Source organism: Sphaerodactylus townsendi, linkage group LG03, assembly GCF_021028975.2.
Source record: "Sphaerodactylus townsendi isolate TG3544 linkage group LG03, MPM_Stown_v2.3, whole genome shotgun sequence".
NCBI classification, from domain to species: Eukaryota; Metazoa; Chordata; class Lepidosauria; order Squamata; family Sphaerodactylidae; genus Sphaerodactylus; species Sphaerodactylus townsendi.
Window position 1 is genome coordinate 47,734,064 of NC_059427.1, and position 25,783 is coordinate 47,759,846.

Consider the following 25,783-nt stretch of genomic DNA (forward strand, 5'->3'; position numbering starts at 1 on the left):
TCCAAGTGCTCTCTGTTATCATTATATCGATATCTCAATATATCAATGTGAGAATGCAGAGGTTGGTGTGTTTTGGCTTAGCCCATGTGAGCGTCTTTTCTGTGACTTGAAGCAGTTGACAACATGGAAGGGAGGAGGGGGAAGAGGAAGGCATGGATGGCAATGTGAGGGAGTGGGAATATCGGTTGTTGGCGGAGGGAAGATATCCGGGCATAACTGTGCTCACCAGAAAATCTGTCTTGCTCTGGCAGTGAAGCAAATTAAAAACATGCTGGAAGTCGTCTCGCATGCTGTGGAGAGAATGGAAAGTGAAACCAGGGCTCAAGGAAATATGTCCATACAAGAAATCTTGTCCGTACAAGACATTTGCCCCATCGCGCAGCAACACCTTGCGCATAATTGGCTTATTAGTGTGTAGGTTTGTGTTTTGCACCAACCAAGGCTAAAACATATGGAGAAATGTTAAATTGTTGCACTACCCCCAACCTTCATTTGTTCCAGATCAGAATGCAAGTTGTTTGTTTTGTGTGTGTATACATGTGTGTGATTCATTTTATAACGGAATGAGATCCTGAAAGCGGAATGTTTTTCTTCAGGACATTGTATTCCTTATCAATATGATATGACAGAAGTTCAAAGCCTAATTAAAAAAATATTTTCATGTATCAGTTCTTCTGTACAGGATGCAAAGCTTTGTTCTTGGGTGCTGTTCTGAAAAAGCGTAGTCCCCGTACTTCCATTTGGTGAAGTATTGGCAGCTGTCAGCGCAAATGTTTCGTTACATTTTAAATGCAAGGGTATGTTTAAAAGACCTCTGGTAAAGATTGTTCTGCGGACTTCTACCTTTCTGAGCTGAACTTTGACTGCATGTCTCTCTTTTGAAACAGCAAGTCGAAAACCCGGGGAGGCTTTAATTATCTCTGATATCAAGAAGGGGAGTGTGGCACACAGGTGAGCAAAGTTTTCCAGTTCTCCACTAGTGAATCTTCTGCAATAGAAAACTTAAAAGTTCTGCCCATTTCACATTTTGTAGGGACGTGACAGTCAAATGTTTGGCTGAGCCTTCAGAAACTACATCTGTGAGATCACCTTCAACATTTTCCAGTTGTTTTGACATTCATGGCTTTTTGCATCTTTTTTGTGCATCATAGTCAATAGCAAAAATAATTTCACACATAACAGTAAATGCATTTGACTGCGTTATCTGCAGTGTTAGATTTCATAAAATAGGCTTTACAAGCTGGTGACCCATGAAGAATGGCTGGGGGCGGGGCTTCCACCATGTTTTTCTAAGAGAGCCAGCAAGGTGTGCTGGTTAAGAGAGATGGACTCTAATCTGGAGAACCCGATTTGATTTTTCACTCTTCCACATGCAGCCGGCGGGTGACTTTGGTCTAGTTCAGGGGTGTCAAACTCGCTGCCCTCCAGATGTTCATGAACTACAATTCCCATCAGTCCCTCCCAACATGAGCATTGGCAAGGGCTGATGGGAATTGTAGTTCATGAACATCTGGAGGGCCGCGAGTTTGACACCTGTGGTCTAGTTAGTTTTCTCTGAACTCTCTCAGCCTCCCCCCACCTCACAAGGTGTCTGTTGTGAGGGGGGGGGGGCGGAATAGAAATTGATTGTAACCCACTTTGAGACTCTTTTTGGAGCTATAAAAACCAACCGTCTTCTAAATTCTCAGGGGCTACAGCAGGATGACGTTTTTCTCTCCTCTCATAATGAAAAAGGTGCTGATTTCTGGGACTTGCCTCTCCCCATCTCCTTAAATAAGCCTACCTGGTTCTACTCTTGAGTTCTTCTATTAAGTATCTGTAAAGCATGCCAACCTTAAAAGGGTTTGCTGTCTGGCTGGGTCTCTGCTAGCTCACATTTCCATGACGTCCCTTTTGTACAATAATGTGGGTGAGTAGGGCAACCCATTGCTAATAACAGTAAGCTCCAGCAAACCATTGTGGTTTGGCGTAGCTTTGAATTTAATATGGAGGTAATGGGAGGTGAAATTGTCAACCTTTGCTTCTGATTTTAAGCTGTAAGATAATGTGGAATTGCAGGATTTTCTGAACATTTGGGGATACTCGGCCCAAGACATTGAAAAGTATTATATTTTTTGCCATTTGGGGAATAACTTTTAAAAATGAAATAAATCCCCAGGCTGTTCATTAGTTATTTGACTTAGTGCAGAGCTTATGTAAATGCATTTATTTCCCTTCGCCACATTTTAGACAGACTGGGAAAGATTCTTTCGTATCTAGGAGGAGAGATACTGTCAAATATTTTTTTATCAGTCTTAAGGCGGAAGAAAAAGAAAAGAAACTTTATCTCTCTGCAATGTACTAAACAGAAGTATGTTCCTTTCATACCTTTGTATACAGAACTGGCACCTTGGAGCCTGGAGACAAGCTTTTAGCCATTGACAACATCCGGCTCGACAACTGCTCCATGGAGGATGCGGTACAGATTTTAAAGCAGTGTGAAGAGCTGGTCAAACTGAAGATCAGAAAGGATGAGGACAATTCCGGTATAAATCTTTGGCTCCAGCTCTCTGTAGACTAGAACATTTCTTAATAGTAATGACAATGTTGTGTAATTTAATTTTATTAGGGTGTTACACCCCTCTGTGTTCACATGTACTCATGAGCCTTTTCTGCACAAGTTACCTAGAATGTTTCCAGAATGTTCTCAATCCCGCATCCTCCCCCCTCTACCATGATATTTGTCCACACTCACCTTCTCCAAATGTTTCATGACTGGTTTTAAAACATGTTTTGCTTATTCATTGAAACGATTCTTCGCTGATTCATTACTTTGGTGCTCTGTAGCTCCATTTAATCGATGCTTTGTCGATTCAACCAAACAACAACAACAAAAAAGCCCCCACAGGAAATGGTGAAAACAAAGAGGCAAGGGGGAAAGGAGTGAGGTCAGGGATTCAAAAAATAGCACCTAGGGATAAGTGAGGTGATGGCACAGAAGCATGGAAAACAGCAGCAAGACAGATAAGATGCTTTAAATGTGATCACTTCGAGGAAAGCCAACACAGAAACGTTTCACCCGAATGCATCGTTGTAAAAGCGTTTTTGGAAACCACAGAGATAAAAACAGCTTGGAAACAAGGGGGAAATTTGTGTGGAACTTCTTAAAGGAAATGGTTTGTTATCATCCTGAAAACGTTGTAAGAATCTTGTACGGAAAAGGCCACGTACACACAGGTGCAGACTCGCAGAGAATCAGTTTAGACCCTATGGAAAAAGGAATGCTGGAAAATATGAGTTGTGGGGTTTGCTCCAGCTAACTGTTCTTATATTTTTATTTGAAGCCAGGGACTATTTTGTTGGCAGCTGAGCTGTGCCTTGGGATTGGAACATTTCTATACTTTCCCACCCAGCATTCTGCTTCCCTTCCTACACCCCCCCCCCACCACAGATGAACAAGAAACAACTGGTGCCATCATCTACACAGTGGAGCTGAAGAGATACGGTGGGCCCTTGGGGATAACCATTTCAGGGACTGAGGAACCTTTCGATCCCATTGTCATCTCAGGCCTGACGAAAAGAGGGCTGGCAGAAAGGTGAGAGATTCCAGCTGCGTCCTGTGTCAGTAGCACTACAAGTGTAAGCCACTGAATGGGTTTCCTGTGTCAGACTGAAATGAATTGGAGCTGCTTAAGAGGCTTGTCTCCGTAATCCCTTTATTATGCAGGTACACACAGACATAGTTTTGTGCTTCTTGTTTGTTGCAAACAATCTTGAGAAGGTGTGAATACTGTGCCGGAAGAGAAATCACATTTTGTGAGATCGTGAAGCCCTGTGTATATTGTGTTCCTTGCGTGGAACAATGTGATACTTCCCCCCTGATGTCATATATGAAGCTGCATTGTATCAAGTCTGAACATTGGCCCATCAGCTTAGTTTCAACAGGCAGCAGCTCTTCAGAGACTGGCACCTGCTGCCTGATGTTCTCCATATGGATCCACCAGGGGGTTGCACCTGACACCTGCTGGTTGCATAGCAATGGTTCTAACTCAGCTGCAGCCTCTCTCCTCCTGCACTCTAGCACATTAACTGCTATTGCAGAAGCTATATGGAACACAGTGGTTCAAATTCACAAGCACTCATTAAATTTTGTGTGCTCTTATTTCAAATAGGAGACCAATGAGTATTATGGTAATGTTTGAATGGACTAACTACGTAGCTATTGGGTCTGCCGCCTAAGTAGTTGGCAGAGAAACTGCCATGATGTACTCCATTCTTTCCAAAGGAAATCTTAGGATGATTCAGTCTCCTAGGACTGAATTTCCTAGACATTCCAATTACTTAAGTGATCCAATCCCTGAGAAGAGAAATGCTCATTTCAGGACCCTCTGGTGCCCTACAATTGTATATGACGTTGAATTCTTTTAAATGGAATGATGTATTTCTTGTGCTCGTATGTGTGAATACATTAGTGTTCCTCCTTGTTAATTATGGATAGGAGTAAGCAGTTCAGATTCCTGCACTCCTTATACTGCTGTTGTGTACCATTTGGCTTTGCTATCAGAAGCTTCTAGGTTGTTTACCTAATAGAGGCAGTGATGCCCTAGGATTTGAGGGACTCTTGCCAGTGCAGTGTAGGAGAACTGCATTAACATCATTTGCGTCAGGATCCCATCCCGCACTGTTTCCATTCGTCATGCAAGATGATCAGCAACAGCCATAGAAACATCATTTATGTAATGGTTAATGTTGTAATAGAAAGAAGGGAGGAAATCCTGTTTGCATCAGTGTATTAATAATTTAGTTCATTTGTGAGAGAGGCGGAATGGAAGCGCATCCAGAATTTTGATTCTAAGATAAAACGTAGGCGTGTGGTAGACAAGGCTGATATAGCAGTCACTGGAGTCTGTCATAGGTCAGAAAGACTGGGGCATTTTGCCGTTTTGACTAAATAAGAGATCTACCTCTGGGACTGTGTTTATCCACCTTTGTGCCAGCCTTATATTCTAGAAGCAATATCTTTACTTAACACAAAGAACATTGTAATAATTCACTGATGAGTACTAACTTGTCATTTGGGACTCAGTAGTGTTGCTTAGATATTTATCTGACACCACACTGACCTCTAGTGGATAGCTAGGGAATTCAGTGTGCTAACCACACACACAGGCACACAGAAACTCTAGGACAACAGAAGCTGAACAAACAAATTGCCAACAAACAGATTTTGCCCATTGATTGTATGACAGTATGTGAAGCTTTTGTTTAGCTGAAAGGAGATTATTTTCTTTTCTTTTGTCTGTGGGAACTGTAAGCAAAAATAGTTTACCCATGAAAGGAAGTAGGATACAATGAAGATACTGTTCTGATAGAAAAATTAAAAAAATACTCTTACATGGCAAGTCTTGCAAAATCTGTCATGATTGGCTGCTAGAGCATCAGAATTAACAGAGAAGGTTTTCTATTGTCTTGGTGGCTGCAGCAAAAAGTCTTTGCATTCCTCCATTTTTATTTATTTGTTTGTTTTCCTACATATTTATTTCCTGCTCATCATCAAAGTCCCATAGCCAAAGCTAGCTATGACTTTTTCCTGTTCAAATGATCTCTAAGCACTCAGCTAAAAAACATTTTTCAGTATTGTAAATTTTAGCATCCACAAAAATAAAATGCTGTGTTTTTAGATGCATAGAAGATATGGCAGATTCAACACTAGGGTGCAAGACTCAGGTATTTCCATATGTCGGATAAGACCAACCTTTTATAATTGTGAATACTAGCAGGAACCTTAAAAATTAATCATTAATTATGCAAGGCCAAATATTCGTAGACTACAATCTACTCCGTCAGATGCATGGGTTTCCAGTGGATGGGGATTATGTGAACATGCATGCGCACCCATAGTTATGGAGGAGAAAATTACCAAAAAGCAAATACAATGGAATGCAAGTATAGCACAGCTTAGGATCACATAATGCAAACAGAGTCAAAGGAAGTACAGATACCACTTACACATTCTATCTCGTTCATCTCAAGAAATAGTTTCTAGTCCAGAAAAGCTTATACTGGAATTCTTTTAAAGTTACTCTTTCCTGCTTGCTTCTGCTGCTCTGGGATGTATTATCGTACCACATCATGCAGCTCTCTAGGAGCTAGTTCTGCAGTCTCTGTGTCATCGTGCTGCTAAGCTGGATCAAGTAGAATAGGCTACAGTGCCAAGGAGCATTGCTTGTGCAGTTCCCATTGTGCAATGTGGTCTTTTATGCAGATTCTTTTTATGTAACACTCCTGGAGGAAAAATTAAGTTTGCTCAAATTATAGGTAGACTTGTAGCAAATATTCTTTCGTTCCAACATCCAATTAGGAAGCAGCTCATTTAATGCAGGTCCTGTGCAATCACCGGATTGGGGTGAAAAAATATGATTCTGTATTCAACTGAGTATTTGTTCCATGACAAAGCGATTAAACATGCCCAGTTGTTGTAGAATAGCAACCGAAGCTTGTCTATGTTTATTATATTTTACTGGCAATGTAACTGTAAATCTTAGCAGTACTAGTTGCACACTTTGGTTAAGTAGATTTGTTGTAGTTTTTTCCCTGCTGAACACAATGATCACAGCAATGTGTACATATTAACTAAATGTGGATCTCTCTTAGGATTGTTAGAACAGGCCTGCTTTGACTGGCACCTGACTTTTCAGTAAAATTTATGGTCATGCCTGGTAGCTACAGTTCTCTTTCTTTGCTCTTCAGAACCGGAGCCATACATGTAGGAGACCGGATATTAGCTATTAATAATGTAAGCCTTAAGGGGAAACCACTGAGTGAAGCCATTCATCTTCTCCAAATGGCTGGAGAGACGGTAACGTTAAAGATCAAGAAACAAACGGAAAGTAAGTTCTCAGTCTTTCTCTTCTCCTCTCTTTGTAGCATCCTTATATGGTGGCTGGCAAACTGGAACTGGAATGAAGATATTCACTGTAGCAGGAAATATATGATTTCTGGGCTGGGGTATGTAGGGGAAGCATTATGTGCATGCCTGCTTAGATGATCCAGTCAGATCAATAAAACACTATTGGGAGAACCTTTACATTTGTACAGTCAAGAACAAAAGACCTTCATGAATAATGAACATGTCTCCTTTCTACAGCATCGGATTTGTTCCTTTTAATTGCAGTATTGTACAGGATCGTTAGGGAAATTATAGAAAATTGTGATCATTTCATTGTGTATAGACGAGCAGGTAATCTCAAGTACACGTTTGAAATTCAGTTTTGAGAGGCTGATTCTATTTTTGAGCTGTTTGCTTCCCTTACAAAGAAGGCTTTTTTTTAACCCTATGAGATAAAGAGTATCTTCAGATCTGTCAATCTAGACAAACCTCTTCCTCACGTGCTATTTTATTCCCTTAGTATTGTTCAAGCGCCTCTACTTTGATGCAGTGTTACATTTCTTTAAAAATTGCTGAAAAACCATTTGGTGAAACACTGATTAGGTATTCCTTCCCTGCCAACTTGCTTGTCAGCCAAGCACCATGCCTCAGGGTCTGAAGCTGTGAAGTACCCCCCACTATTTTGAAATTCTTGTACGGCAGCCCTTCTTACCATGCTAAGGTTGTCAGCCTGGATCACAATACTTTTGAAAGGAATTAGAATCACTTTCAAATGTTGACCTCTTTTCTAATGTAAATTTGAGGAATACATCTCTTTCCTTCTGTTCTTTGATTGAAGGAAGACCGTTTAGATAGTATTGCGAGCTTTGTTGTGCCCCTTAAGATTCAATTCCAAAGCCTTTATTGGCATTATAAATTACAGAGTTAGTAAAAAGGTGCATTTATCTACTAACTGAGACATTCAAATATTAAAATACATTAAAACAGCGTTGAACATTCACAACATTCATGCACACATAAAATAATTTAGCCATTGCTACTATGTAGGCAATGATTGCGCCTTACCAAATAGTTCCTCAAAAAACTTGCAACATTCTCACATACAAGATCACAGGAACCGTTGAGTAGAAAATTCATAACAGATGGTAGCCTAACATCGTTTGAGCTCTCTATCAATGGACAGATGTATATAGAGCGTAACGACTCGTACATTGGACATTCCAATAGTACATGTTGAACAGTCTCAACAACGGCCATATTACACTGGCATAACCTGTTCTCATATGGAGTGTTGTTATACCTGCCAAGAGTCATGGCATTAGGCAGAGCGTTAAAACGAGCCAAAGTGTATGCTCTGCCTTGTTTGGGATTGCACAAAATGTACAATTGGTTGGCACAATGGTCTGATCGGACAATTCCCAAGGCCTGTGGAGAGCAGCTTTTCCCCCCTTCCTGCACCATTTCCAGTTTCTCTCTTTCGACTAAAACAGATTTGATTTCATTTTGAATTCTGATGGCAGACATAGTTTGGAACTGGTCAGCTGTTAAGCCCATGTTGTTAAGTTTCTTATCTATGTCAGCCAACCATTTCACAGAAGCAGATTCTGATAAGAGTTGATGTATAAAGCTATTGGGTTTGGGCTCAAAATGAATTTGGGTCCAGTACTTAAATGTTCTTGTCCATGCCATCAATTCCATGCTATTTTGTCCAGTTTCTCTACGTAGGGTGTCATAAGGGACACACCTTGGTGACCCTAAAATTCTTCACAAAAAGTATGTCTGTACTGACTCAAAAGGTGATTTAATTTGGGTAATCCATATTGGGGCTCCGTATAATAGCTGAGGGATTATCTTTGCATTGAAGATTTTCAGTGCAGCGGGGACAAATTGGTGTCCTTTAGAATAGAAAAAATCGAAGAATCGCTGCAGCGTTCACCTTAGCTTTGTTCTCTACTTGTTTGCTGTGGGGGACCCAAGATAGGTTGTAGCTGAATAGGAGCCCTAGATATCTAAACTGGCTTACTTGCTCTAGGACATGGTTGTTCACTTTCCAGCTGTATTTACGCCTAGATTTTGCAAAGATCATAACTTTTGACTTGTCATAATTGAGCGTCAGCTTATTTACATGACAATAATCTGCACTGCAGTTTAGTAGGCGTTTTAAGCCTACTTGGGAAGATGACAAAAGAACAGCGTCGTCTGCATAGAGCAGGGTAGATATATGTAGGGAACCTAAACGTGGTGGATGGCCATCGATTTTGGTTAAGGTTGCAGGGAAGTCATGAAGAAATAGACAAAATAGACTGGGTGCCAGTGGGCAACCTTGTTTAACCCCTTTATTAACCTTAATTGATTCTGTTAACGTGCCATCTCTTGGAGTTCTTATTTGGCAAGTTGTATTCGTGTGGAACGCTTTAACCTTAAGATTTAAGTTTCATCCACTTTCCTGATTCTTTCCTTAATGTCTTTCATTTTACAAGAACACAGAAAACTCTCCTTGCTTAATTTCTCTTACTGTTCTGCTTAGGTGTTGACAAAGTGGACCTCTTGCTTGCTCAGACTCTAAGGCTGATTCCGCATGGGCCAAAAACAGCGGTGTGAAAACAGTATAAACCCTTTTACACCGTTTTAAGTACTTTTACACCATTTTCACACCATTTTCACACTGCTGTTTTTGGCCCATACGGAATCAGCCTAACCTTCTGTGGGAGTTTGTTTCCCCTGCTGCTTTCTTAACACCTTTTGCCCCAGCAAGGATAAAATTATTGCCCTCACTTTTGCCTAGGATATACAATTCTATACCAATTCAATAACCATATACCATGCAATATTGTTCCTTCTTCCAGTCTCCTAGCTTGTTAGAGACTTCTGATCTAGTTGAAAAATGGAAGTGGATGAAGACCGTTTATAATTGCTATGGAAAGCAGAAACCAGGCTTCACCACAACAATCCTTCAGAAAGCATTAATCTGATATTTTAAGGTCCTCCCAAAAATACTTTCTCCAGATACCAGAATGAAGGGAAATTACTGCCATAATTCCAAATCTGAATTTAGAATTCCTCCGCCTTTCCAAGGTTGCAGATTAATTTAACCTACTTTTGGAAGACTATCCAGAAGATGTTCTGAGATAGAAGAGAAAATTTCTAGGGGATATTTGCTTAATTGTTCTGTAAAGAATAACTTTTTTCCCTTGGCCTGAAATCTGGACATCATTTACCAGAAAATAAGTTTAATTAGTTTCAGTGAAAGTGAAATAATTTATGATCATCCTATTACGGTGGGTGAGCTGCTGGAGGAGAAATAGTGATTACATTGTTTTTACGTGCGTAGAATTGCGTTCTCTGCCTTTAAACAAATAAGTGGATTCTAGATCAAATCAAGCCTTAAATGTCCCTGAAAGCTAAAATGCCTAAACTGAGGCAGTCATACTTTGATCACCTCATGAGAAGACAAAAGTCACTGGAAAAGACAAATAATGCTACAAAAGGTTGAAGGCAGCATGAAAAGAGGAAGACCCAACATGAAAGGTCTTTTCAAAGGACATGAATTCATAGGGTTGGTCATGAGTTGCACTTGACAGCACTTAACCCCCCCCCCCCCCCCGGGCTCCTTAAATTAAGGAGAATATCTGACCCCTGTCTGAGAAAGCACTTTTAGGTGATCCTCTGTGCTTTGAAGGTGCAAAGTTTAGTCCCGCACCCTAAGCAACATTTGCCAAGCGTTCTTTGGTCATAAACTGCAGTGTGCCAAAAAGTCTGTGTAGCGCTTAGTACTCATTGTTCACTTTATTTTTGCTTCCAGGAATTTATCCCAATAAGTCTGCAAGTATGAATGAAGTGAGTGACCCAGAAGATGACCTGACCGACTCTCAGAAAACTAGCAAACTCTCTGAGATTTATTCCACCACGATCCCCAGTGTGGACAGTGCAATGGAATCATGGGACGGTTCTGGAATTGACGCAGGTTATGGAAGCCAGGGTAAGCTGCCCTTCCTTTTACCGTGCAAATTCCCGGGTCTGTTGAAGGAACATACCTGAACTGAATCTTTTTGAGAGCATACATTTGCCCGATCTAATTCCATTAACAGATGGGTATTTTTATTTATTTATATATCGCATTCATAAACCGTCCATCCCCGAAGGGCTCTGGGCGGTGTACACAAGGCCAGGCACAATATCATATACGATTGGCCAAACAACAATACACAGAGTAAATAAGTTAAAACAAGTTAAAACAATTTACAAAATTCATAAAATAAGCAGCATCAATACAATATATATACCAGTAAGATTATAAAAGTATGAAAGTATGGCGCCCGAACCCAGGCCAGGCGGGGGGGGTAGCAGTGTAGGTTAGATGTTATATTGGGCGTGCCAATGATGGGATGGCACGCAACACAGGGGCATCCCATAGGGGGAGTCCGCGGCCGGCCTCACCAAAGGCCTGGTGGAACAAAACCGTTTTACAGGCCCTGCGGAATTCTCCAAGGTCCCGCAGGGCCCGCACATCTGATGGAAGGGTGTTCCACCAGGTGGGGGCCAGGGCCGTAAAAGCCCTGGCCCGGGTAGAGGCCAGTCGCATCATGGAGGGGCCAGGGACCACCAGTAGATTGGCCTCTGCCGATCGCAGAGGCCTACTTGGGACATATAGGGTGAGACGGTCACGAAAGTATGAGGGTCCCAAGCCGCAAAGAGCCTTAAATATCTTGACAATAGGCATCTTTTTCTGTTCTCCCCGCTTTATGAACATTGGAGAACCTTCAGGCGACCAACAATTCAAATGTTTCAATGCAGTAACAATAAAAGTTGACAGAGGGAGCGTGGTTTTTCATTTCTATTGATGTGATCGTATGGCTGTCTTTTTGCCTATAACCATATCAACCAGACTTTTTAAAAAAGCACACACACAGGATCCTTCCTATCTGTCTGTCTCCTCTTCATCATATTCCAGTAGGTACTTACATACCTCAGGCTGTTGGTATTGCTCTTCATCCACATGAGTGGAGATCCAGCAGACAGAAGAGCAGCACCCCTCCTGCAGACCCCAGGAAGAGTTACCCGTTTATGGATGGCACTTTCAGTGAGGAGGACTGGGAGAAGCCCAGCAGGTATGTTAGGACACTAAATGGTAGAGAAAGGTAGTAGCAAATGTACAGTCATGTTGGTCAGAATATACTTTGATATTTAAAAAAAATAGGTAAGTGGGGGCTAAATGTATTTGATAAAAGTGCATGTCTGCATATGGTATAGGATCTTGGCTGGGAATGGGGAAGTTGCTGGTCGGTTTTTCCCCACTAATAGCTATTAGATACCATCTGTGCCCACACAGAAGAATCAGCTCCATTCAGCACAAATAACCATTAAGGCTTACTGATGTTCAATGTTGACATGAGGTGTTAATGCAATATTCTGTTGGGTATATGACTGTAAAATATTATACAAAATATCACAACTCTTTATCTAAAAACAGATGTTTGGGAGGAGATGATCTTAATGGATAAAGTAATTCAGTGGAAGCATTTGACAATTAATACAGAAACTAGTAACTCCCTTGGAATTATTAATCAAAAATCTGATTTTTTAAAAAATAAATGGAAAGATCAGATTTTCATGATTGCATCGTAATTGCTGAATATTGCATTAACAGTTACATTCTGTTTCTCCAAACCATGGAACTCCCAAGACATCTTCAAGTACTTACTTTGAAATTCTCAAGCAGATTCTGTGTTTCTTCCTTCCACTTAATGACTGGAAATTAGGACTGAAAGCAGCAAGGGGGCTGATTGTGTGGTTATTCTGAATGCCACTGGATGGCAAACCGGTTTTATTATAACGCTAGACTCAAGGCCAGTCAGAAACCAATAAGACTTTTGACGTGTGAGTTTTCAAGATTCAAAACTCCCCTTGTCAAATAACTCTTGTGCTACCGGACTAGAAATAACTCTTCCACTGCAGACCAACATGGCTGCCCTCTAGATCATTGTATTCTATTTTTTCTGTCTGTAAATGAGAGACAGCATGGTGTAGTGGTTAAGGTGTCAAACTAGGACCTGGGAACCCCAGGTTAAAATCCCCACTCAAGCCATGGAAGCTTGGTGCGTGACCTTGGGCCAATCACACACTCTTAGCCCTGACCCTGGCTAGTATTCGGATGGGAGGTCTTCAAGGAACACCAGGGAGATGTGGAGGCAGGCAGTGACAAACTACCCCTAACGTCTCTTGCCTTGAAAACCCTATGGGGTCACCATGATAGGTGAAAACATTATCTTAATAATGATGTGGATGGATATCGGTTTACACAGTATTACAGGGAATTTGTTCCGAAAACATTCCAATCTGTCTAGACTTAACCAAACAGAATAATGCTTTAACAAGTGTTTTGAGAACTGAATTGGACCAGCAAAATGACGAAAACAGATTTCCACAACTGGTATTTTGTTGGGCAGGCCTTGGTCTGTCCTCTTCCATGTTTTTGGTTGAATTAGCTTTCTGTTTTAAATAAGAGCCCATTAACATTTTGAAACCAGTGTTTGGCCTTTTGATTATCCAGACACTGGTTTAATGAGCTTTGGGGATACCCTCTTAACAATAGAGTTCATTCAACTAATTGGAGGGAAGCAACCTTTTAAATTTGTGGGTCACATTTGATCTCCAAGCAGTGTTTATTCAAAGGGTAATGTTTTTTCACTGGCTGTGTTAAAGACCAGGGGTGGATGTTGCTTGGGATGTGCATTTATATGTAAGAAGCCACATTCCTTTTTATGTGTAGCGTCCTTGTGTGATTTGGCATGAGGCATACAGAAACAGATCTGTAGGCGCATCCTGTTGCTCAGAGCTTGAAGTACTGCTCCAAAATGGCATGTCTTTCAGCTGTACTTGAGCAATATGTAAAACCTGCAGTAACCAAAGACTGATACTACTGAAAAGTAGGGAATATTATCCTGAGGGGAAGTGCATGAGACTTACTCCAGAAATAGCAATAGGACCATTTCTTCTGTTACGACCAACTAAAAAGAATTGTGTAAAGGTCTTTTGAGTTAATCAGAACTCTTCTGCGTAGCTTTCTTGGTTCTTTATAACTGCAGTTAGTGTGAATAAAGAGAGTCGGTTACTTGCTACCCTAATGAACCAATAGTGGATAACTACTGTTTTATGTCAACATTAGAATTTTCCACCACTTGTTAAGTATGAATACAAATGATGGAGTCCATCCCAGCGTGTAACAGTCACAACTGCATTAGGTTCTGTGCAGCAACATTTTGCCTGGGATTTGCTACCAAGACTTACTTTACTAGTCTCCCAGGTTGCATACTAGGAACTGATAATCTTCATGTGGCTTCCTTAACATGATAGGTTGTTTATGTCTCAGTGGTTCTGACTCAGTACTGCAACCATCCAGAGAATGATGTCCAGGGAGAACATAAATGGGAGAATAAAAAGGCAGGCGAACCAACAAACGTACTTGCTTAAAAAAAACATGCCTCAACTCAACATCCCTTGTCTTTGTGTCACAGTTCTTTGTAGTGTTGACCCATTAAAACAGTAATCATCTCCTTGGCATGAATTTCCAAATCCATTTCATATGACTTTGGTTCACCTTTAATTCCTGTTTTCCCTTTAGTGTGTGGAGGAGTGATGCCAGCTCGTCCAACATAGTGGCCTTTCCACATGCCTAGGAAGCCATACACAATGCTTAGTGTATTTTAAGCATTGACACATAATAATGAACTTGCAAAATGCCAATCATGGTGATATTTGCAGGAACACAGTTCCCAACTGGGGTATCGCTGTCTGTGAAGGCCAGTCTACCCAATCTTTAGGGGGAAGGAAAGGCTTTATCCTCCCCGCTGCACTGGCCACAAGTGCAGTGCTTGATTTTTTCCCCCCATAGAAATGAATGGTATCCATTCACTTATATGGAAGTTAAGTGAATGGGTTCACTCAAGGGCAATTCGAGAGGAGGGTAAAACTTGTATGCTGTCCTGAGTGACCACAGCTGTTGAGAATCAAGCATCTTTCTATCTGCATACCCCATCATAGGTTCCGCTGCTTGGTTACGTGGTGTAAAAAAAACACTGGACCAGTTTTCGAGTGCTGGTTTCCAGCATGAGGGAAGGGGGTGATTGGCCAGTAGACAAGCCTAAATCTCTTCCTGTGCCAAGAGAAATATTGTCCTTCTTCACATAAAGAGAAAGAGCAATAGAACAAGTTAAAAGGAAATGTATCAAGAACATCACTATTGATCCATGAAATAACCAAGATTAGTTGTTGAAGGAGAAATGTGTCTGGGCTTTCTAAGGGTCTTGTGAAGTCCCCTATGTATAATCATGCACAGTGTTTAATTGCTGGTTGAGTCTAGGGAAAATCATTTTATATACATCTTTTTCACATTTATTCCCAAAGAGACCTGATGTATTTATCATTTTCTCACCATGTCTGTTACCCTCTGTGTTTTTCTCTCTTTTCTCAGGTGTTCTGTGTCTCAGATCTGAACTCTGTCCCATCCGCCTTTGTACTAACAGTCTCTGAGGCTCCTGGTTTACCCATAATGCATCTTTTTTTTCTTTTCTCTATTTCACCAAAACGTCTTCCTAAACCTACAATCTTCCTACAGGCACTTTTTTATTTACCCTTTTGAACTTGACATTTACTACACCAGTTTAATTCTTCCTTTTGAAGGACTTTTGCCCTGTTAGTAAAAGTGCATGGAGGTTTTGTATTTGGACTCTCTTGCCTGAAAAAAGTTCACATTGTTTGCTTTTGTATATGAAGACTCTGCCAATTCTCTGCTTTTACTGGCGAGCCACTTGCTGTAGCCTTGCGGCTTACGTCCCGCTGCAGAAGAGTGCTGACAATCTTTGGTTCCTACGTTACAACAGATATCCCAACCGCCAAAATGGCCTTGAGACCGCACACGAAGATAATTTTTGGCGTGTTTTTGGAGAGGCTTTGGAAGACTTGGAAACATGCGGCCAGTCAGAACTTTTGAGGGAGATTGAGGTAAATTTAACACTTGAAAACTCAAATGCTGTGGCCACTTCTAGTATGTTATCTCTGCTTTTGTGTGTTTTGAGTTGAATCTCTCCAGGTGGGAATAGGACAGGGACCAACTATGAGGTGAATAGAAGCACATTTGTTTGCTTCCTTGAGTCATTAAGAGTGTTGGAGCCACTTGTCCGGTCTGTTGGATCCCAGCTCACTCATGGGGAGGTGGACAACAAGGGGCTGTTCCACAGCCTTTGCCCCATGTTGTTCCCAGGAGGACCCTGGCCCTTGGACGCAGCTGACCAGGGAGCTCAAAGACCTGAAGCAGGAAGGAGGAGGCAGGAAAGTATTGCGGCACAACAGCTTGTGGGCCATTACATACAACCCCACGAATCATGTGTCTTTGGCTGGAAGTCTTACATACAAGTTGAGCTTACAGTACAGAGGTGCACAAATCAGCATGAGGCAAATCCAGCCCACTGCGGTCAAGGCGGCCTCTGTCTATTAAATCCAAACTTCCAGGAATTGACATTGCTTGCATGCATACAATCCCGGACACAAACTAGCTTAACCGTCTTGCAAGCCAAATGATGGTTGAGCCAACCAGATGGGCATGTTGCCAAATACTTAATGTAAGTGGCCTGTACTGTTACAAGTGCAGTATAGAAGAAGGAGGGGCAGGGAAGGAGGAAGATTAACTCTTTCTTCCTGTGCCATTTCCCCTTCCCCCCATGAAAAAAATGCCCCTTGAACTGCTTTTACTCCTGCTGGGAAAGCACAAAGGTACACACAAGTTCGTTGCTGGAAAAGACAGTTATGCCAAGAAAAGCTGAAGGCAGCAGGAAAAGCAGAAGACCCAACATGAGATGGATTGATTCTTTGGAGGAAGCTGTGGCCATCAGTGTGCAAGACCTGAGCAAGGCAGATAGAATCAAGGCAGATAGTTTTGGAGGTCATGTATTCTTAGGGTTGCCAATGAGTTGCAAGAGACTTGATGGCACTTAACAAACACACACACAAAGTGAACCTCCTCACTTGAAAGATGTGCTTCCCTTCCCAAAAAAGGAAGTCAGAAAAGAACTGAGCAAGATTAATGGAACCATCTTTAGTCAAGTTATGCAGGTGAGTAACCAAGAAGCGACTTGACAGCACTTAACACAGACACGCACATAAGATTCCTCCGCGATCGTAACAGCAGCTTGGATGTGACTTTTTGCAGCACAAAAGAAACAGGAGAGGGAAAAGAGAAAGTCTCCCTCTCCTCCCATGCCATTCTCTTGATCAAACAATCCCAGAGGCTTGTTTTTGCAAAAGAAAAAATGTGAAAGGGTGTAATGAAGCACTGCATGGGTTGACCTTGCTTATCTACCTTGATGCAGCTCTGAGACACAAACTCTAATCACAAACTGCAAGTTAGTGTTAGTAGCGTAACCATCTCTGTTGGTCTTTCCAACTTCTTGGAAGTTGTGGGGGGGGGGAGGTTGGTGGTAAGCGGATGCAATATTCATCAGCCTTTCAGCATGCTGAATATTACATGACAGGCGATCTGAAACCTGGTGAGAAAATATTGCCTCCAGCTAAAGCTGACTGCACCAGATTTATGTCTTCCCCAAGCTCACGCTGCTCATCTTACTCTATTTTATTTTTTTCTGCAGGCATCCATCATGACTGGGAGTGTACATAATCTGGGTCTTGATGGGGGCAAGTTGCTCATGAACTCTGTTAACCAATCAGGATTGAGCCCATCAAGGACAGGGAACTCCAAGAGTTCAGGTGAAGGGCAGGGCCACAGCAATGCCACTCCCACCAAGAAAAATGAAAGGAATTTGGAGATCAAGATGATGAAGGAAGAGATTCAGGAAATTATGTCTCCCACTCCTCTTGAACTGCACAAGGTGTGTGCTCAGAAAGGATTCCATGGCAGGCTGTGTATTTCTAATATGCGAGAGTGGTTTTTATAAAAATTTTAATTAATTCTCAGAGGGCTATCAACAGATGCTTGCTGAGGAGCTGGATATAGCACAGTTATCAAGAATACGTAATCTCTACTAAGTAGAGACATGTAATCCATTAGCCCTTGTACAGAGGAATGCAGACTATGGCACTAGCCTTTCCAACAAAGCTTTGGGAAGCTGAAAGAACTTCATAAGAAGATTCCTCTAATCCAGTATTTTGTTTAATGCATTGGCCAGCCAGTTGCCTGGCAGGGCCAACAAACAGGGTACAAAGGCTAACGCTTTCCCCTGTTGTTGCCTCTTAGCACTGGGTTTCACAGATTTATTGCCTCTGAATATGGATGTTCCATAATTCAGCATAGCTAGTCGCCATTGATGGTGCTTTCCTCTGTGAATCTATCTAAGCCCTTTTTCAAACTATCTGTGCTCATCACGGGTATATCTATGGAAAATAGCATCTAGAGAAAGCACCGGAAACCCTCCCCTTCCAGCCTGGCCATGTGCAGCATTCAACTGCAGGTTTGGCCTGGCTGGGTCCAGTTTTATCCTGCTGGCTCTGCCTCCAAAGTCCAACTGACTTCAGAGGTGGAGCTTCAGGGACAGAGCCAGCAGTATAAAGCTGGATCTGGCTAGAGGCCAATGCTGGGCTCTGCCTGAATGGGTCCAACTTTAAACTGCAGGCTCTGCCTCTGAAGTCCACATGAATTTCGGAGGTGGAGGCTGCAATCTAAAGCTGGATTCGGCCAGGCTGAGCAAAGCATTAAAGTGTGTGCTCTGCCTTCAAAGTCCACGTAGACTTTGGTGGAGTCCGCAGTTTAAAGCTGGACCCAGCCAGGGCAGGGCAGAGTTCTTAGCTGGGAGGGGGGCCGGGTGGTTGAGGACACCCCCTTCAAGTGGCAGCCACAGTTCGCACCCTGGCTGCCCCACCCTAACATACGCCTCTAATGCTCATGGCCACCATCTGTGCAGCGTCTATTACCCAGCAACTTAATTGGGTACCCCCAAGTTCTGATATTGAGAGTGTTTAGTTAAAAAGGAGCCCCTTGTATACATTCAACAGAGGGTTTGTTTTGAAATGGGTGGTGGTCGTCTCTGATAGACTAAGATTAGAGATCTACTTTCACAACTTTTTAAAAAGAGAAGATTAAATTAAAGATGAAAATTGGCTAAAAATGCTGCCTTCGTGATTTTGAAGAACTGGAATTTGTGTGTGTGTGTGTGTGTGTGTGTGTGTGTGTGTGTGTGTGTGTGTGTGTGTGTGTGTGCGTGTGTGTGTGCGTGTGCGCGCACACATATATAAACATTCCAGTTCTTCATGCTTACAGGCATACACATCTATTGTTTGTTTCATTTTAATTTTTGCCTCATCATTGTTACATAGTGCATATGAGTACATCCCCAGTTGGAATAATTTGTTGTCAACCTTTAGGGGACCTATTCGCGTTCAGACTTTTTGCCAGAAAGAGCAGCAGTGAGAACACAGTCATACAGGATAATTGTCTTATGATCACCAAGAAGAAAAAGGAAAACTGACTTGGAGTAACTCTATTATGTTAATAGGCATAGAGAAACTGGGCCTGGCACTTGAAAGAATGGGATGGGTTTTCCCCGTAGTTCTCATCTGACATTTTATTCATTGCGCCACACAGGTTTTTTTTCTTCAAATTATCATTTTGCCCCAAGTCAATGAAAAACTTAGAGCGAAATCTGTAGCAGAATCTTGTCAGACTTGCACGAATGTTCATGTCTTATTCCCCCTTTATTTCTGTTGGCTGAAACACATTAGACTTGCCTGTTGTTGCAGATGACTATCTACAAGGACCCAGAGACTGAAGACTTTGGATTCAGTGTCTCTGATGGCTTGCTAGAAAAAGGTGTCTATGTTAACATGATCCGTCCAGAAGGGCCAGCTGACCAGTCTGGCCTCAAGCCCTATGATAGAGTCCTTCAGGTAACTAACATAAGGAATGGAAAAAGTTTTGAGTGACTGAGATCGATCTGTTTTCTCAATGTATCGTACTGTGTATTAAAGGTAATGGTAGTCCTATGTGAAAGCATGGAGTCATTACTGATCCATGAGGTGACGTCACATCACAATGTTTACCAGACACTGTTTGCAGGGGGATTTGCCTTTGCCTTCCCCAGTTGTCTATACTACCATCAGCAAACTGGGTACTCATCAGTCTCAAAAGGATGGAAGGCTGAGTCAACCTTGAGCTGGCTACCTGAAACTGACTTCCATTAGGATTAAACTCAGGTCATAAGCAGAGCTTTGACAGCAGGACTGCAGCTTACTACTCTGCGCCACAAGGCTTACCAGCAATACTTAGGTGAGCTGTCTTTTGATTATGGTATGGCAATATTCCAATATAATAGGGCAGATCCAGTGCCACATTTCTGTGGGTTCAAGGATATCCACCCACAGGTTGCAGTTACCTTATGTCTTACCTCCTGCAGAAGCCTAAAATGGCTCCTGAAACCTTGTTCCTGGGGGGTCCCCTGACCTCCAGAAACAGGATTTCAAGGGAAAATTTGGGCTGTTGTGCTGTAGGGGGGTAGAAATGACAAAATCTTGCTTTTGCCCTCATAAACAGATATTTGACCACAGATATTTGACCTACTCCACTTATAAGAAGTTAAGGGTATGGGAGGAGGCGTAAGACCCCCACCCTGACCTCTCCCCCATTGGTGCTTGTATGGTGGGTCCTTTCAGCAGGACCCTTTGGCACCTATTCTCAAAGCAGCAATTCTGTTCTAAAATTCCTCAGGCAAAAAAGTCCAACCCTCCTGCTCCTCTGTAGCCATGGTTTTTCATTGTTACAAGTTTTGAAATTTCCCTTTGATCCCTCCTCTTTTCTTTTCAGCCTTCACGGAGCTTTGCCAACTGTTCCACAATCAGCACGTGTAGGGTCTACAACTGACAATCTGGCATCAATGCTGGGAGCCTTGTTTGTGCTTGTTATGGTCCGTGGCCAGCTGGCCTCCTGTGTATTTTTTTTCCTCAGCCTCAAATGAAAGACCAGCAAAAAAGAAAAGGGCCCCAAAACCATGAGTTGGGCCGCCGAGCCACATTTCTGCTGAAGGTTGGCAGTCCCACAGCTTGTGCAAACATCAGTATTCCCCCAAATGAATACAAAATCCAAGGGGGAACCAAGAGAGAGGGGCATTTGGATACCCCTAATTGTAGTTATTTAGTTGAAATATGGCTAGACCCCTTTTGTGGCAGCACTCACAACTGATAAAAGACCACCATATAGCTTTGTTTGGATTAATCAAATACTAATTCTGACCCAGGTGCCGAAGAACTAGTACTTCAATAGCATTTGATTCTTCAGGGAAGTGGGGTTCGAAACAACGCAAAAATAGTAGAGCACACGCAAGGCTTCTGACTTGATTCCTGGTACACCTCTCTTTGTTTTTCTGCATTCTGCAGCTATCTTGCTTGGGGGGGGATTAGACTGTGAAAGAGCCACAAAGAAATTTCTAGGTGTTGCTGCTACATCAGAGTGTTATTTCCTGCATCTTAGCTTATTGTGAACTGAATTTTGATGCATCCTGCCAGTTGGGATGGCCTCGTTCTTTAGTCTGCACTCTTTATCCTGCAGCAAGGATATATTTATCTATGCACCTTTCTCAGTCAGACTCAAGGTGGATTACCGGTATACAGCATAAATGAATGCAGTCAATAGGATGAAAAGTATTGAATAAGCAATGCAAATAACAAGCCTTGGAATGAGTCTGTCCCCCCACCTTCTTACAAATATTTGAACTGCTGCCTGGCAGACATGCAAAATATAGCCAATTTAGGGTAAATAGGTTGGCCACGGTTTCATCACTTATAAGAAAAAGAGAAATGGTTTCAAGAAATGGAGTTCCATTTCTTAAACATGTCATGCAAAAGCAAGAACAAATGTAATATACATGAAATGCATTATCATCTCTTGTGTTTTTGTATGTTTTCACATAATAAGATCCCATATTGTAGTCTATGCCACAGGGCTTCTCTTGTCTAGCTTTCCGTGACAATGGAGAGAAATGGTGCCTTTGTTTAATTCGTTCCACTTGACTCTGTCTCGAAACAAATTAACTTTCCATCCATCCCTTCAGGTTAATCGCATCCGAACGAGAGACTTTGATTGCTGTTTGGCTGTTCCTCTGATATCTGAGGCCGGAGACAAATTGGACCTAGTAATCAGCCGAAACCCCCTAGCCTTTGCTGCCAATGCCCGCTTGGATGACCATGGGAATCTGCCTGGCCAGTCATCTGTTGGGGTGGAGGTCAAGGCCAACATGCAGACCCTCTGAATGGTGACCTGGTCGTCAGCTGCCCTTGAGGCTCGGCAGAAGAGCTTCTTGGTGTCTCTTGTGGTTTTTTCCAGTTTTTTTGTTGTTTTTTTTGCACTGGTATTTGTGGTTACTCTTTGTAGTGTAACTTGCCATGATGAAGTGGGTCTCTGATGAGCCATGTCTTGAAGCCTGTCAGGCTTGGCCTTGCAGAACTTTTGCCTTTGGCTTGCGTAAATGATGGAATGTGCTGCTGGCCACAGAATCTCACCTGCGAGAGAACGTCTTTCTCCAGTCCATCATTCACGGTCTGTCTGAGCTTTTCCAACACTGGGCTAATAGGGAACAGGCCATCTCTTTGCCCCAATCTGAAGGGCTTGGACACATGGTGCTATTTTTGTTGTTGCTGTTGTTTGCTTTGTTAAATCATGTACAGTAAAGTTTTAAAATAACCCCCTTGTTTCTGTGAAAGACACACACACACACAACCCCAGCACTACTCCATGGCCTTTTTTTAAACAGTTGCAAGAACTCTGAATCCCATCTCCAAGTTCACTCATCCATCATCACTTTTTCACTGTGCCACACTGAATTTCCTTAAAACCAAGAACCGTTTTCACTTTCTAAGTTAAAAAAAATTAACTTGAGCCCATGTCAAAGTTTAGACAGTTAAAATTCCTTTTTTCCCCCACATCCACTTGATCTTTGGGACAAAACTGAAGCACTTTCCCCACTGTTTGCTTAAAGACGGTTTATTTACTGCATTTTTAGAAGGCACTTAGTATAGAATACAACATACAGGTAAATTGCTGTCCTGGTCTACCAGTTTTCTTGTGCACATACAGGGTACCAATGAGCTCTTTTCTCACTAAGCCCCTAATTTATTCCTTATGAATGGGCATGAATCATTCACACCAGCTACTGTTTCCTTACCCTTAGTTTTGTTTGTGTGTCGAAGTGTGTGTGTGAGGGAGTGGCCTTCCCCTTGTCACCACTGGCATGAGAGACATCCTGTGTTTGATAGATTTTGTGTTCCCCAGTGAGCCCTCTGTTGGTCATGTTAATGGAAGTACAAGTTTTCATCATATGTTGATGAGGATTGACACTCTGTTGTAGCCATTCCGGGCAGCAGCCCCTAAGTTTTCTATGGTTACCTTCTCCATGGCCTATAAGCACGATGCCTTTGTAACCCTGTGACCCATATCCTGCATCTTCCTCCTCCAACCAGATCCTCGTGTAATGATAAATGGGTGGGATATTTACATTTGGTTGAACGATCTGCCTGCAGCAAAAGGGTTGAAACACAATCAAGGCCTTGATCTCTTCCTTTTATGTCTTGCTTCACTGCAAAACATTGCCCGGTCTTGCGGATCTCTTTCTGGCCAGTACAATTGCCTGTGCCAGGGTTTCTGGAATAGCACTTTATTGTTGCAACTTCTGATGGTCCCTGTTTGGGAATTTGAGTAAGTCCTTGATCTGGCCACTGTTCCTTTGTTTTTCTTTTTTCTTTTGTACTGTGTGATGCATTTTAAGGAGCCATGTTGTGGTACAGGTTGGGAACCTCCTCTGTTAGATCAAGGCTTGGTCAAGAGTAGATCCCAGACCAAGCTGTGATTGTGTCTACTTCCCCCCCCCCCCCCACCTCACACTACTTGGACCATTATAAAGTATCTGTGATCCCGTTAAGATGTGCATGGAGTCCCAATGGGCTGTTTCTAGATGTAGCCATTCTCTTTTTGCAAAGTATGCAATATTCCATACCATTGCTGCCATAACCTAGATAATGTGCCATAAAAAGAAAACTGCAGAGCATTGACAGTTAAGCAGAAAAGGGGGTTTTATATGCAATATTCTCAAAATGGCAGAAGCCCTAATGTGGCTTCAAATAGGTTTTTAATGAAGACTTTTAATAAGGCTTTAAAAAAATTGGTCCTTGTATCCCTTCCTATGCATTTTGAATGATATGAAAATGAAATGCATTACTTAAATGTGTATTTTTATCTATATATTAGAGTGTATTCCTTGTAAAGTATTTTTATATGCTGATTTTCTTATGTATCTATGAAAGCACAATATTCAAAGAATATTTTAGTCCTGTTTTGGACCTATTTGTAAATCTATGTATTTAAATGGTATTGCAATTCCTTTGATTTTTTTAATTAAATAAAAACAAATGAAACAGACATTTTGAGTTCTACACAAAAAACTAGAATCCAAATTGTGCATCTCTGGGTTCTGTATCTGCTTACTTTTGGATCTCTGCTGGCTAAGGCCACATTCCTGGCTGACTGGTACCAGTAAAAGGTCCTAGGATCCAGATCTAGACACCACAGACCAAAATGGTCACTGGGGAATAATCTAGTCAAAGGTAGCATGCTTAAGTCTCATTAATTTTAATGGGTCTGGAAAGCAAGTTCAGCTGAACTTAATGGGGATTCATTAGTGTTTCAGGCTGCATGATGCATGCAATTTTTCCTGAGTGCTAGTGAATGGGCTCTGTCTGTGTCTTTATGGGCTCTGTCTGTGTCTTTTTGTGCTCTGTTCAGTGGAAACGGATCAGTTTCCATTGTACAAAGATATAGACAGAGCTCATTCACTAGAACACAGGAAACAGCACATTCGAGTATACATGAAAAGTACATTAACAATCTGGTTTATCATTTAACTCAGAAGAGGCACACACTTCTGTTTTACAACTACCTTGTCAAATGAGCCTTTCCAAGTCTTACTCTGAATCAATGTGGGTTAATTACTTCTTGCCACACTCTCCATTTCAAAGCACACGGTGCTCCTTTGAAGATCCATTAGATAGTTCCGCAGTGCAGGCAAAGGTATATATGCATCACTCACCCATACTCCCAGACATAATTTGCAAGGTGGGCTCGTATAGTTTTGAGCCACTGTCAAAAAGTGATTGATGATTTCTATTTAATGTTACCATCTCAATCAAGTTTAATATTTGAATTGGGATTTCCAAAGACAGAGTTACAAATATGCATCATGTGTTCCGAACATTCTAACTAGCCTTTCAACTGCCAGGCAAGCAGGATTTTAATTCAAAGGAAATGTTGTAGCCAATAGGACATAATCATGTGGTTCCAGAGTCCCCACATAATCAATGAGAAATCAGGGAAGTTCCCAGAAACATTCAATAGATTTTTTAAAAGGAGGGGGTCTGAGAACAGTTTATTTTTATTTTATAATTGGATTTTTAGACCGCCCTCCCCCAAAGTTAAAGAAAAGACCTTAATCTTTGGTTACAGAGATTTAAGGATGTCTTTCAGGTTTTTTCCCCCACGGAAGAATGAAAAGAACACATCTCTGATAACATATCTCACCCTGACATGCCTCTGAAGATGCCAGCCATATTTGAGGGTGAAACATTACGAGCAAAAACTACCAGACCACGGCCACACAGCTGGAAAACCCTCAACAGCCAATTTTTTGACAATGTTGTTTGTTCAGTTGTCTTCCTATATGTAATTAATGGCTCAAATAGAAGTGGGTTGTGTCCCCCCCCCCCCCATTTTCTGTAAATGGAGCGCAGGTGCTCTTCCTTCACTCCCTTAAATGTCCAACTTGGCAAACACATACAAAGGTTGAAAGGGAAAGGAGGAAGATGCCTCCCTGGAGTTGGATTACTTTAAGAAAGGAGATTTTTGAAGGCATCCAAACAAATGATGTGATTTGA

The 25,783-nt window shown here is 41.9% G+C and overlaps 1 protein-coding gene across 5 annotated transcripts in view; it reads left to right on the forward strand.

Annotated features, from left to right (window-relative positions):
- Positions 1–24,284, forward strand: part of GRIP2 (glutamate receptor interacting protein 2) — a 478,246-nt gene extending 453,962 nt beyond the window's left edge. For 2 of the 5 annotated variants that reach the window (XM_048488391.1, XM_048488393.1), the window contains exons 15-24: positions 888–951; positions 2,380–2,525; positions 3,431–3,575; positions 6,730–6,869; positions 10,671–10,847; positions 11,820–11,976; positions 15,748–15,868; positions 17,509–17,748; positions 19,595–19,759; positions 21,916–24,284. In XM_048488391.1, coding sequence (XP_048344348.1) covers positions 888–951; positions 2,380–2,525; positions 3,431–3,575; positions 6,730–6,869; positions 10,671–10,847; positions 11,820–11,976; positions 15,748–15,868; positions 17,509–17,748; positions 19,595–19,759; positions 21,916–22,113 — 1,553 coding nt within the window. In that variant the 3' untranslated portion in view covers positions 22,114–24,284. The remainder of the gene's footprint in view (positions 1–887; positions 952–2,379; positions 2,526–3,430; positions 3,576–6,729; positions 6,870–10,670; positions 10,848–11,819; positions 11,977–15,747; positions 15,869–17,508; positions 17,749–19,594; positions 19,760–21,915) is intronic. The other 3 variants (XM_048488392.1, XM_048488395.1, XM_048488394.1) reach the window with 3 other exon arrangements.
- Positions 24,285–25,783: the final 1,499 nt, after the last annotated feature.